The following is a 13,676-nucleotide window of genomic DNA, read 5'->3' as shown; positions in this document are numbered from 1 at the left end:
AGATGTTTTTTGAAAACAGGAAGGATTCCAGCCTTTACAGAATCATAGAAATGCAAGCCAGAAAATCACGTTGTGCACCCAGGTGTGATTTAGATCAATCTGAATCATCAGTTCATCTCATCAGTTAAAGTCTTGACCTAATCAACTCCTCTCTCACAGCCTTTGGCATAGGTCAGTCTGCTTCCTTAATGTGTTCCTGTTAGATTTCGTTGGGTTCCCTCCAGCCTGTTTGCGTCTGTCAGAAAGTTCAATTCAGCATTTTCCACCTGAGGCCTCAACAGAAAAAGCAGAAAGGGAATAATTGCCCCTTGCCCTGCAATAGTGCTACTAATAGTTCACCAAAGAATCAGAATTGCTTTATTTTTTTTAATTTGTGGCAGCAAGCAAAATAAGAACCTAATTTTGAAAATGTCAGGACTTGATGAGCCAGTGCACTCACAGATATGAAAAACAGTCTATGATGACAATGTACTTCTACCAATAAAATTTAGATTATATAAAGATTTTTCAGCCAAGAATGAGAAATAACGACAAGCGTTCTCTGAAGGCAAGTAAAAATTGGAGTAATAAAATATCTTGTTGCTTGAGCTACATGCTTAATTAGAAGATGTACCTCTATCTAGTTGGTGTCAAGACAAAAAGAATGATATTGCACATACAGGAGAAAATTTGCAGTCTTGGGCTAGATGAGTAAGATTTTCAGAAGACAAATTACAAGACACAATACTGATATGGTATGTTTCTTGCCTTACTCCTTACCCTTAGTGCAGTACAGGGGCTACAGATAGCTTTCCCACATGCTCTCCTGTTCCTCCATCTTCATCCAACAGCCTTGAAAACTGTAGACAAGACTTCCCCACTTAGCTCTTTTAAAACCAGAGTTCTAACTCTTTTTTTCTACATTCCTCCTCTGAGTCATGGTGCAAATAATTTCAAGCAGCAAGCTAGATTCTTTATGGATTAGAAGTTTCATGGACCTGATAGGCCATGAAAATACTGCCTCTCTGTACTCACTGTAGCTGAGTTACAGAGCAAAGTTTCTTGCTGACAAACATTCATACAAAATGGCAGTCATCTTCAGAAAATGCATCTCTGAAATATCCCGAATAAAATTCAATTACCTTTGGGCAAGTGTGAGTGGTTAAATATGAAATCCATGAGCACGTGAGCATCTCCATGCAAATATCAAGCTCTGCTCTATACTAACGGTAACTTGCCTGCATATGTGTTGGCCTTGTTCAAGAGATCCGTGCATGCATGCATGTCAGCAAAAGCACGAATTCCCAAGCAGTTGACAGGATGAAGCTGGGATTCCAAAAATTCACAGCAAGTCCTTTTCACATCCTGCAGTTGCAAGAGACCAGCTGCTGGAAGCAGCACCTGTAAGAAGTAATAGGTGGTTAATATCCCAGCTCAGTTCTGACCTTACACAAGAGAATACCAACAGCAACGAAGAAAACACAAGTCAGTCCACTAATTAAAAAAATGAAGGAAAATTTCAGAACTACTGGACTGAAGAACTCAAAACCCAGTGTCATTTCACTTGTTTGCAAATGCCGTTTAAGATCACAAGAAACATCTCCATCCCTGAGAAATCATTCCATAGATTATAATTCTCACGCATCAAGTCTTCCCAATATTTATTCACAAGTTTCCAATGCTCCACAATTGCATCTCACCTCCACCTCTTCAACATGAGATACTGCTTTAATTTAAAGTTCTCTAGATCGTGACAGAATATGTAAAACCTATTTGCCTGCAAGTTTCCGTGGACATTGTCCATCTTCTTCTAGAATCAACAATAAGCATTTTTATACAATACTTTCCAGAATGGATTCAGTACAGTCTCTAAAGACAACTATGATTTGCCTTGAAAGAATAAGAGTTCCAAGAGTTGATAATTCATTAGAAATCCATACCAGTAAAAGACCAACGTAAATGAGATCTGCCTCACCAATTTCACAAAGAAAGCCAAAAAGTAAGGAAGAATTTCAAAAACAGTTAAGCTAATTAATGTTAGCTTCCATCCTCAGTGGAAAATAAAAAGATTTTTGCACAAAAGTCTCAAAACTTTTTACTTACATATAAAGAAAGCATATTATAGAGATGCATCAATAACGAGCAAAATAACGGCTGCAGCACCCCTGTGAATTTTTACTTTTTGCAAGCAGTTGCTTGGTTAGAATGAAGAAGTCAAGCAAGAAGACAACAGGAAGAACAGGACAACTGCAAGAGCAGAGTAAAGACATCTGTGTAACTCTTTGCTCATGAAAACTGCCAAATATGCTTAACTCACTGCTCTTGGGAAGAAGGTTTAATCTTCGCAACTGTTTGCAGAATCAAATCAGCTATTTGCCATAATATCTGTCAACATTACCTATCTAGCTTCTAAGGAGCTACTCTTATTGCTTACTTCTTGCGTTCTTGTCTTTAAACTAAAGATCACGACCCAAACAAAAACAAACAAAAAGGATTTTGTCTAATAGTCTCCTAACTGATGTTCATTTCACGTTTTCTGGCTGTGCCATACAGGAAGCCTGTTTGAAAGTCATCGTTCTGTTCCACAAGATATTAACCCTTACCTCTGGAGCCAAATGTGTAAAACAAAGAATAGGAAGGTAAATAACAAAAAACAAGGATCACATCTTTTAAAAAAGGTTTGATTCAAGTATTAATTGTTAATCAAAGAAATGAAAGAGACAAACACGTATGCGACTACACTAAGATACATAAACTACTACTAAGCAAAATAACTTAAAGCTAGCTTAAGCCTTCAGTACGGCTTGAAAGTATCAAATAATCTCACAAAATAAATGGAGGTGTGTGTAACAGTTAGGAACAAGTATTGGGTAAAGTCATACAATGCGAAAAGAACTTCAGTTAAGCTTCAAGTCTGTTAATGACAATGTTAAAAATGAGGTCACTGGACTTCTTTATTAGCATATATATTAATGAAAATGTGAATGTAACTCCAGAAATGGATACTGCTTTGCTGGAACTACAGCATGATTGGTTACAACAGTGAGTGAATAAACAGGGAGGTTGGTGGCCCTGCATGTGGCAGGGGGTTGGAGCTTGATGATCCTTGAGGTCCCTTCCAACCACAGCCATTCTGTGATTCTGTGGATAATTCATTTGATAATGAATTCTAGGATAAAATACCATCATATCATTATATACCAAAACTCAGGGCAAGATAACTGTAAGTATTTCTTTACAAAAGTTATTTCAATGAAACCAACGTTTCACACCAGCTTACAAATTAAGTAATTCAGACAGTCCTAGATAAATTAAAGTGGGTTACCAGCACAATTGAGTAAATTACCCATAGAATGGCTTAGGTTGGAAGGGACCTCAAGGATCAACCACCTCCACATTTAATACTACACCAGGCTACCCAGGGCCCCATCCAACATGGCCTTGAACACCTCCAGGAAACTGCAGAGTCTGGATAACTCCACAAACAATTTCTAACGTAAGAGGATTTAGCAGAAAAGTGTGTAGAATTATCATCATCATCAAAACAGTAAAAGAAATGAAAAGATGAAATTTGAGAATATTCTGCAGGGAAAAAATTTAATATCTGTATGTACAAACAGACTTGTAAAACTTGCTCATATATGTAAACAGCAAATAAATGTTACAAAAACTAGAATAGCTGTCTTCATTATATGAAATTTAAGTGAGGTCCTAAATCATGGTAAACTGGGTTGGTAAAAATAAAGATATTAATACATCCCTGTTATTAAGCAAACGCTCATTTAAATCTAAATACACAAATGTGCATTCTGCTAAGTAAAAAGGAAAAGACAGGCAAAATGCATCACATTTATCCCACTGAAGGTATAAATTGCACTTTAGCTACTAGGCATCAAGAGCAATGAAAACATCCAGGTATCCCCACTGGTACCTACTGAACACAGCCTGAGAGCTACAACTACCTGCATTTGAGATAGTTCTATCACAGGCAGGCTCACTCTGTTGAAACCAGGGACAAAATTACATGTTGGGGGGGAAAAGGGAGAGGGGGGAAGAACACAAAACAGCAAACAATGACGCTCTTCTTCAACCCATTAAAAACCTATTAAAATTGCAGTTTGGATTAAGCTCAACTGCTGCGGTCTCTGAAGAGGTAGGTTACAGTTCAGATTAATTTCCAGAAATAGTCAGTAGGGGGTACCCCTAACTTTCCTCTAACAGTCAAAAATAGCTTAGCATGCAAACTGTTTTGTATACATCGGGATACAAAGGGAGAAAAAAATCATTTCCAACCGTATATTCAAAGAAAAAAAATACCCTCATTGTGGTAGCTGTTGTTTTTGCAATGAGAGATACTGAACAGATCGCTTCAGAAGGCAACTAATAATGTGTTTTCCTCTTTGCATCAAAGTAGTGGTGATGAATTTTAGAATCACTGCTAGATTTGATAGAGCACATTATCTAACCCTTACAAGTTGTAACAGGTTGCCCAAGGAGGCTGTGGATGCCCCATCCCTGGAGGCATTGAAGGCCAGGCTGGATGTGGCTCTGGGCAGCCTGGTCTGGTGTTTGGCGACCCTGCACACAGCAGGGGGTTGGAACTGGATGAGCACTGTGGTCCTCTTCAACCCTGCTATTGAGGCAGTTGCCTTCTCTTGCAATCCCTTCAGACACAGGCCAGAAGTATGATGCAGTGTTCTGTCATTGCCTGCAGCTCTTCTCCCTCTTCTTTTTCCAGCTCACCATCATACAGCTGGGCAATCTTAGTTCATGTTGCCAAAGCACACATCTGTTCAGCTCTGAGATGAGGAGCAGCTCAGACAGGCGGGTTCCCATCCAGTTCACAAGTCTCAAAGAGATACAACGTGGCCTGAATGAGTAACCAACAAACCTCTGCAATGGAAGAAAGCTCAGAGGAGATGGGCGAAGGTGATGACCTCATGGAAGAATGCAAGGCACAACCATTCTGTAGTGTTAAGCTAACTGAACTTATCACAATACCAGCAAGAGTAACCTTTCAGATATACAGCTGTACCAGTAGGTTCAAGTTGTTTGAACAGACTACCCTGAGATAATTAGCAGAGCAGTGCCTTCCCAGACAGCCAGAGCAGCAGGGCAGTGGAGAAATGTATGAAGCTCAGTTAAAAAAAAAAAAAAAAAAAAAAGAAAAAAAAAAGGCATAAAAGCTAAAACAGCCAACAGAAAGAAGAGAGTAATAGACTTGAACTGGCTTTAACTCTCATATTCCTTCCTGGTGACATGGGACGTCCATCATGCTGCGGATGAGCACGTGGAGACTCAGTGATGGGAATCACATTTTATGGTGATTTAAGCATGCAATGCAATTGCAACACTGTGCTTGTGCTGTGATTTCAGTATACTGCTGTCTCCTAAATCCAAACACAGAACTAAGCAGCACCAAGTATCTTCGTATCAATAAACCTGACATTAAATGTTAAACCCTGCTCATATGGACTATCGAAAGCAACACAGTCAGTACTGAACTAGCAGCATTCTACAACATTGTGAAGACACAACAGACAAGGGAGTTCATCGTATCTGAAAAGCTTCACATTATTTCCACTTGAAGATATTCAGCGCTGTATTTCACTCCACACAGCCCCTCACTCCAACCAAGGTCACAAACACAAGTTGGCACCACTTCACACAACACAAGCACAGTGAATTCTGCCCAGCCGTGAAAGAGGTGAGGGCGAGAGCACGACCTTGCTCACTGCTGTCTGCAGCTATCTGATGGGAGGACAGGGTCAGACTGCTCTTGAAGCTGCACAGCAACAGGACAAGAAATAACACGCAGCTGAGAATGGAGGAAGATCTGTCTGGAAAAAAAAAAGACTTGGGTTGTGTCTGTTGCTTAGACTTCATTTTTTTTGAACCATGAGGGTGGTTACATGCTAGAACAAGTCACACCAGCAAGATGCATCATCTCCATCCTCAGAGATGCTCAAAATCCAGTGCACAAATCCTTCTGCAACTTGCCTCGACTGCACCTGCTTTTTAAAAAAGTTCAATGCAAGGTAAAATTTGAATTGATCTAAGTTTTCTGCCTGAGGATTTTAAACCATTTGATACAGCAACTGAGCTTTGTTTCAACTCATGCTATTATCCTTTGTTTTCATCCTCTTCATCTTTGGACTACTGGATTTCCTGACAACTTGTATCATCTGCAGTATGAAAACGCTTAAGTCAATATTTCTATCTCACTATTTTTAGTTTCCTTGGAGATTCTTTAAAATTTAATCAATTTTTGCCTAAATCCAGATTGATACACACCACCAACGATGCATCTGCACACAAGGAAAGGTTCTGAGGAAAACCTTTTGCAGATAGAAGACCACATTGCATGGAAAAAGAATTACTCAGAACACAGCTTCGTGCATGAATAAGCCAATGAAAACCAAAGCAGACTATGCCAAGAGAAATGAATAGTGTGCTGTCTAAAATAGAAAAGTGATGCTATTTTTAAACCACATGCAAGGGAAAAACGTATCAGTAACATGAGGAAAGAGCCTAACCTAGTAAAGCAGGTATAGGAGGAAACCAAACAGTGCGACATAAAAGCACCCAAGACATCAAGTTACATCCTTGCTCACTGTAGATGCTCCAAACTTCCAGTTTTGACATTAACATTAAATCAATTTCAGAGAGCAGCAGCTATGTTAATACAAGTCATTAAACCTTGAGGAAATACATTAATATGTAACCTCTATTTAAATAATTATCTCTAGGTAATCCTTAACTTGCTGTTTATACTGCTACAGCACAAGGAAGAAAGAAATGAACAGAGTGGTCTAAAAAACACTCAAATACAATTTGTTTTTTTTTTTTTAAATTCCCATCTAAATGTGCTATAATTACAACTGCTTTGTAACTAAAGATCAGCCTTAATTCTAACAAAATAACTGTGTTGCTCTGAAATTATGCTGTTTGAGTACACATATAAAACCACTAAAACAGACACAAACACTTTAACACTTGCATCTATGGGAAAAAAGATAGCATTTTGACAAATTCCACTTCACCAGCATTTTTACAAGGACAAGATGTGCAAGCTGAGCATACTGTTCCAATGTGAAATACACTGTAATAAGATGCTGTACTGGATTTCACAGTGTGCAAGAGCTACAAGATTAGAACATGATACCACACGTCTTTATGAAATGCAGCTTTTGGCTTTCTTCACAGTCCTTGATTTTATAGGCTATTGCTTGCTGTTACAATGCCCCATGAAATTATAAACACAAGTGTGGGTGGCAGTTTCACAGCATCACAGGAAGGAATCAAAAGAACTAAAAGACATACAGTCCTGTTCCTTTCCATTCCCTTAGTACTAGCTACACATTGGTAAAGTACTTTCAGTTGAGAATAGGCAAACAACCACACTAACACAGTATTCTGAGTATACGAGAGATGATCTATAAAAATACTAAGGAGATCCCAACCAATAAAGTGGTGTCAGGTTAAGAAACTATACAAGGCAGAAGTAACTGGTTTACACGCTTGCTTTTTAACTAGAGTCACAATCTCTAAGAATCCACGAGAGCTACAATCACATGCAGTTTAGTGGAAGGAACTGATCTGCTCAAAAAACCTGCTTTAGAAGAGATACCACATTAGATTAGCCTGAATGAAAGTTTTGGGATGGATTCGAGAGGAAGCTATGTATGGGTTGCAAAGCGTGGAAACAGTTCACAAAGCAGACACAGTAACAGAAGGCTCACTTGAATCAAATAAAGCACTATCATTAGCAGTACCTGTCTGGCCTCCAATGGAGAACTGTGTTCTCTTGTTGAGCATGAGGATTTTCATACATCTTCTCTGTCAGAACTGTGCCCTAACCACCATCAAACAGCGTATCTTCAACTTACCAACTGTGATGGTTATTTCTGTTAACAACGAGCTTTCACGTCCTCAGCTTCTGCTAAGGTTTCTCAACATAGAATAGCAGATTATTTCACCTGAAGTGAAACATTCCTGAACCTACAATATTTTTAGTTAGAATTTTACATTTTTCTTACAGTGAGAAAAATACCATGCGTTTTGATTCAACACAAACACGATTGAAGTTTGGTCATTGAATTTAAGCATAAGCACAGCAAGTGCTCTAAAACTCATCACACTGTAATTCAGAGCTTAAAAGATGATACAGCTGCATAAAGACATCTATATGTTTTCTTAGGGACAGGAAAGCTTAACTGAGACTCACTGCAGTCTAAACAAAGCCAGTTGCTGCTGATACTTGGCCATTCAGAAACAATGTATTTTCTAATCGTGGGAGCTGAAGTATTAAGCCAGTCAAATGAAACACAGAAGTTTCCTGTTGAATGATTTTAAAAAATGAAGGTAAGTAGGCAGGATAGCATAACTTACTCCATGTAATGTACGTAGTCTGTGTAGTCTAACATCTTCCTGCAAAGGCTGACCCACAAAGAAACACTGCATCAGCTGATGCTTTTAGGTGATGTGCTTAATCTATAGGATGTAACCCTAACATCTTACACCTCCAGAGTCAGACCCCACTGACAAATACACTGAGCCTGGTTATAAAGAAAGATCACTACAACATTTAAAAAATATTCCCTAATTATAGACATATATTCATTCTACATGACAGACTGACTGACTTGTAACAAACTAGGATTATTTTCCTAATATAACTGAGTATTTCCTGGCAGCCTTGAAAGGGAGGAACTGCAACCCCATTTCCAAACCATAAAGCCTGTGCTGAAAATAAACAGCAATGCAACAGAGGAAGTAGATTATGAGCCTCTGCCATCTCTGTCATCCCAATCTCTGCTTCAGAAGATGTATCCATACCACCAATTTCTCTATTAATAGAAGACTAGGGAACTAAGAACAACAGAAATAGCATGAAGTAGAAATATTTTGTTGGTGGTTCTTAAGCCCAGAATAAAAACTGAGACATGATGAACAATTAGTGCGCAATAAAAGGCCCTTCAGTAGACTCAAAGTAATTGATTACAATCAGCTTTTAGCATAACAGTATGTATATATATGTATGTATGTGTATATGTGTGTATGTGTATATATATATGTGTGTATGTGTATGTGTATATATATGAATAATGTTCCTATATTTTATTGAGAAAATTTTGCTCATCACTTAACACTTTACAGCAGATGATATTTATTTATATCCTCCTAGAAATGTCACAGGGGTCTACCTCCTAAAAAAAAAAAAAAAAAGGGAGTGTTTCAATGACAAAAACTCATTATCATTTTAATCTGGTTTTTGTACCTGTAAGATTCAGGTATACAGGAACTGAATTCTCAAAGCAGATGGGATCCCTTGTCTTCCATTTGAAAAAACAAAAAATCAAAGCAAAAATAAAGCACAACCAATACTCCAAGCTCTTATTCACTAATGTCTGGTTGAAGGGCAAGCACATGCTACAGAGGCAAAATGAAAGCACTGGGGTTTAACAACCAGAAAACTTCTGATCTCAGTCCTGACTGCTACCAACTTAGCTGGTTTGTTTGCCATTCCCCCCCTGCACCTCCTTTTGGGCCACACCAAACTTGCAGTTTGTCATAACTCCTATCATAACAGAATCCCAATCCTATCTGTCCATAAAACAGAGTTTTAAAATATTTTCCAGGCTAACCTAAAACTTTACAGTTCTGCAGCTCAACATATGTTCAAAATGGATAAAATCTCTGTCTAAAGAAGGAAAAGCAAGGCATCTCTCTCAACTCAACTGCTTGGAAAAAAGAAAAATATATTTATATATCTATGCTTCCTTTCTGCACGCTCTTCTATTTGCATGTTCTTCCCACCCTACTTTTTAAGACATTTTTAGAATGCTAACATCCTAACAGAAGCTGGGCACTTACAATCTGTTCTGAGACAAACCTTGCTTCATGTTAATACTGAAAATATGGGGATAATTATATTAGACCAAAACAATAGTCTGTTCACCTCAGGTTATCTAGGAACATCCATCAGAGAAAGGTGCATGAGATCCCTTAGTCTGCAGCAAATCAGCCCTTAGAACTACTTTTATCTACCTCTACTGGAACCAGTCAGGGAATTCACCCACCGTTTCAGCTGTACAGGAGGCAAGTTTAGCAGCCATCTCAAGAAGGAATCTGTTAAAGTCCTCCTTCCTTCACTGATGTAACTTGGTACCGACTGGGCTGATGCTTCAGAGCACTGGCAACATTCCCCATCCCTTCCTGTCTCCCTTTCCAAGGACAAAAAAAGAAGCGGAAGCCAAGGAGAAAGGAAAGCAAAATAGGTGAACTTAATCCAGAAATGAAGCAGCTGTGCTCTACTTAATTCAGGATGTAAACCTTACTGGGTAAGGAGACCTGTTGTGGAACACTGTCCGTTCAATGGTAACCCAAGATCACATTCTGCATCCCAAGCAGCTCCTCATACGCAGCAGCAACGGACTCCATCCATTCCCAGTCACATGTTTAGGCATGCACACGGGTGTTTTTGTGCACTCTTCTCTCTGTGTATCTTAAGGAACTCATCATCTTTCAGCATAAACACATAGATCAATCTGAATGTAATACATCTTCTTTATTTCCACGGAAACTCAGCCACAAAACTAAAATAACACTACTTGATGGAGCACATTCTCAGCTACACAGCTGCTTTTTTCAACACAGTCACCACAATTAGCTAGGCATTTTCACCAGCCACAAACAAGAGCACGCATTCTTTTGATGGGGTAGGCCAACATAATAAGACAGGAGGCATTACCTGTGGTGCAGTCCTCATAAATAACTCATTCTTTTGCCCCCGCTTACCCTTTTTATTGGTATTTGGAACAAATACGGTGTTAGAGAAAAAACATCAAGTTGTCCTCTACTTATTTCACAGTCAGCCTTAAAAAAAAAGGCCTGAATTATCCGCCTTCCTTAAATGACAGCTTTTCTGTGCTTTTAACAGCTTTAAATCATTCCCAGAATGTACTCTTCCTGTCATATCCTTCCAGGTGGGAACGATGATTTATATAATGACACACACAAGCTACAACATCGCTTTGTGCACTCCTTTTTTAAAATCACTATTTCACAAACAACAGAAGTTTTTTCTAAAGTGACTCCAGTATATTATTGCATTCCAGGAAAAGTGGTTGAAGTAGAACACAGCAATGTATTGGAGTATTTCAAATTTGTCTATGCATATAGACATATAACACATATATGCATTGTAGGTTCCAACATGTAATCCAGCCTGCCATCATGCTTGCCCAACATATTGTTTAGCTAGAAAGCAGTGAAATTTCCTATTTTCATCTGTTCTAAGCCAGTTCATCATCTACATCTTTTTCTACTTTTTCTAAACAATGATAAAAATCTACCCTTTATATTATTACAACTATTTTGTTACAGTGGAAACCAGCGCTGGCCTGCACAATATACCGGTCACCAAACTGGAGAAAAATGGATTTGATGGATGGACCTTACAGCAACCTTCCAGTACCTGAAGGGGCCTACAGGAAAGCTGAGAAGGGACTTTTTAGAAGGGCAGGTAACAACAGGATGAGGGGAAATGGCTTTAGACTGGAAAAGGAATGATTTAAACTAGATATTAGGAAGAAATTCTTCACTGTGAGAGTGCTGAGACACTGGAACAGGTTGCCCAGTCAGATTGAGGATGTCCCCTCCTTGAAGGCATTCAAGGCTGGATGGGCTGTGAGCAACCTGGTGTAGTGGGAGGTGTCCCTGCCTATAGCAGGGGGTTGGAATTAGGTGATCTGAAAGGGCCCTTCCAACCCAAACCATCCTTATGATTCTATTAATTCCTATTTCCTCCTGAGCTCCCTAGGGATTTTTGATCTATTTATTGCTCATCACATGAGCAGTTTAAGAGGGACTACAACTAACTTGACTTTCAAAAGCCTTTGATACAGTTATTTCTGGACCATTCAAAGAACTATAGGAGAGTTTTAGGAGCAGTGCACGACTCAGAATTGTAATACATACACAGTTTGAAATTCACTCACACTACCTGACACTAACAAAAGAAAAACAAAAACACAAACCACCTCGTAGTCTCTTTAATACTCACGATCACAAGTAGCATTATATATATTTACCAGAATCAGAACTGAAGCTGGAGTAAACAGCCAGCTAGAGAATATAACACTTCTATACCATCTCAGCCACTTCATTGTAAAAATTTCTTCTCCTTAAGGGTATGCAAGAATTACTTTATAGGTAAAGGTTTGTAAAATCCTTTATGCTCTACTGATCTGATGTTCTTATTTATTTGCTCCAGTAACTCATCTTTTGACCTCCCTTACTGTCCTTGATCTGTAAGAGCGTGCACCTTGCAAAGTACTTCAGTATAAATGGGACTTAATTAGTTCTTGGCACCTTGCTCATGCATGGCTCTGGCAACCCACACGTTCTCTAAATCACTCATTAAAGAAACAATATGCAGGAAATGAACAGCTGTTATATTTAGAGCTGCAATGCTGAGTAAAAGTGTTTTATTCTTTTTATCATTTAAATTAAACATGCCTGTTTAAATCCTGCAGTGACTTCCCATTCACCTCCTACAGCAATCAGAATCACATGTTTATCAAAAAGAGGAGCACAGATTAGTATCTCTTCTATAATATATTCCTGTCTCAACCCCACTTCTATCTCACCCCATCACCTCCTCCACGAGTTTCTGATTCATTCCTTGAATCTTACTTAGACCATTCTGGTGAAGTCAAGCTTCAAGCCTCATCATATTCTCTACCCAGAATTTTCTGTTCCAAGCAAGTAGAACTAAGTGTTTTGCACCCAGCCCTCAAAACACCTTCTGAAGTAACAAGGAATTTGAGATATGGAAAATCTGTGATGCAGTCCATAACGGTTTAGTCTCTCTCTAGAAGAAATTCTAGGTTCTCTGCCTCCCCCCAACAGAGGCATTTGATAGTCCAAGATTCTTTTACGACCCTAGAAAATTTTAATTCAAGTCCCATGCCATATGATCCAAATGGAAGATACATCTTCATTTCTCATACTGTGTTTCAGTTCTGTTTTCCCTGACTTACTTCTCTTCAGCAGCTGCAAACTGTGATAAGACAGCTCAAAAATCCATTCAGCTTTCTCTTCACTCTTCCGAGGCTCAAGCCCTTCTGCCTACCTGGTTTGGCTGGAAAACACCAGTCAAATATGAATCAAATGGAAGTGTGAACAGCAGGTTGAAGGAGGCGATTCTGCCCCTCTACTCTGCTCTCATGGGAGTCCACCTGTAGTATTGCACCCAGTTTTAGGGCCCTCAACACAAGAGGACACGGAGCTGTTGGAACAGGTCCAGAGGAGGGCCATGAAGATGATCAGAGGGTTGGAACACCTCTGCTATGGGGACAGGCCGAGAGAGCTGAGGGTCTTCAGTCTGGAGAAGAAAAGGCTCCACAGGGACCTCACAGAGGCTTGCCAGTACCTGAAGGGCCTACAGGAAAGCTGGGGAGAGACTTTTTACATGGGCAGATAGCAACAGGATGAGCGGAAACGGCTTTAAACTGGAAGAGGGTAGATTTAGACTAGATATTAGGAAGAAAATATTTAATGTGAGGGTGCTGAGACACTGCAACAGGTTGCCCAGAGAAGTTGTGGATGCCCACTCCCTGAAGGCATTCAAAGCCAGGCTGGACGGGGCTGTGAGCAACTTGGTCTAGTGGGAGGCGTCCCTGCCTATAGCA

The 13,676-nt window shown here is 39.3% G+C and overlaps 1 protein-coding gene across 2 annotated transcripts in view; it reads right to left on the bottom strand.

Moving 5' to 3' along the window:
• The window catches only part of KLHL2 (kelch like family member 2), a 58,177-nt gene that overhangs the window by 21,299 nt on the left and 23,202 nt on the right, over positions 1 to 13,676 (bottom strand). For both annotated transcript variants that reach the window (XM_042871810.1, XM_042871811.1), the window contains exon 5: positions 1,218 to 1,380. In XM_042871810.1, the coding sequence (XP_042727744.1) occupies positions 1,218 to 1,380 (163 nt within the window). The remainder of the gene's footprint in view (positions 1 to 1,217; positions 1,381 to 13,676) is intronic.

This window comes from Lagopus leucura, unplaced genomic scaffold (assembly GCF_019238085.1).
Source record: "Lagopus leucura isolate 7727_CA_CO unplaced genomic scaffold, USGS_WTPT01 Super-Scaffold_100004, whole genome shotgun sequence".
Lineage (NCBI taxonomy): Eukaryota > Metazoa > Chordata > Aves > Galliformes > Phasianidae > Lagopus > Lagopus leucura.
Note: the sequence above shows the minus strand (reverse complement) of the source record. Positions and strands in the feature narration are given on the sequence as shown.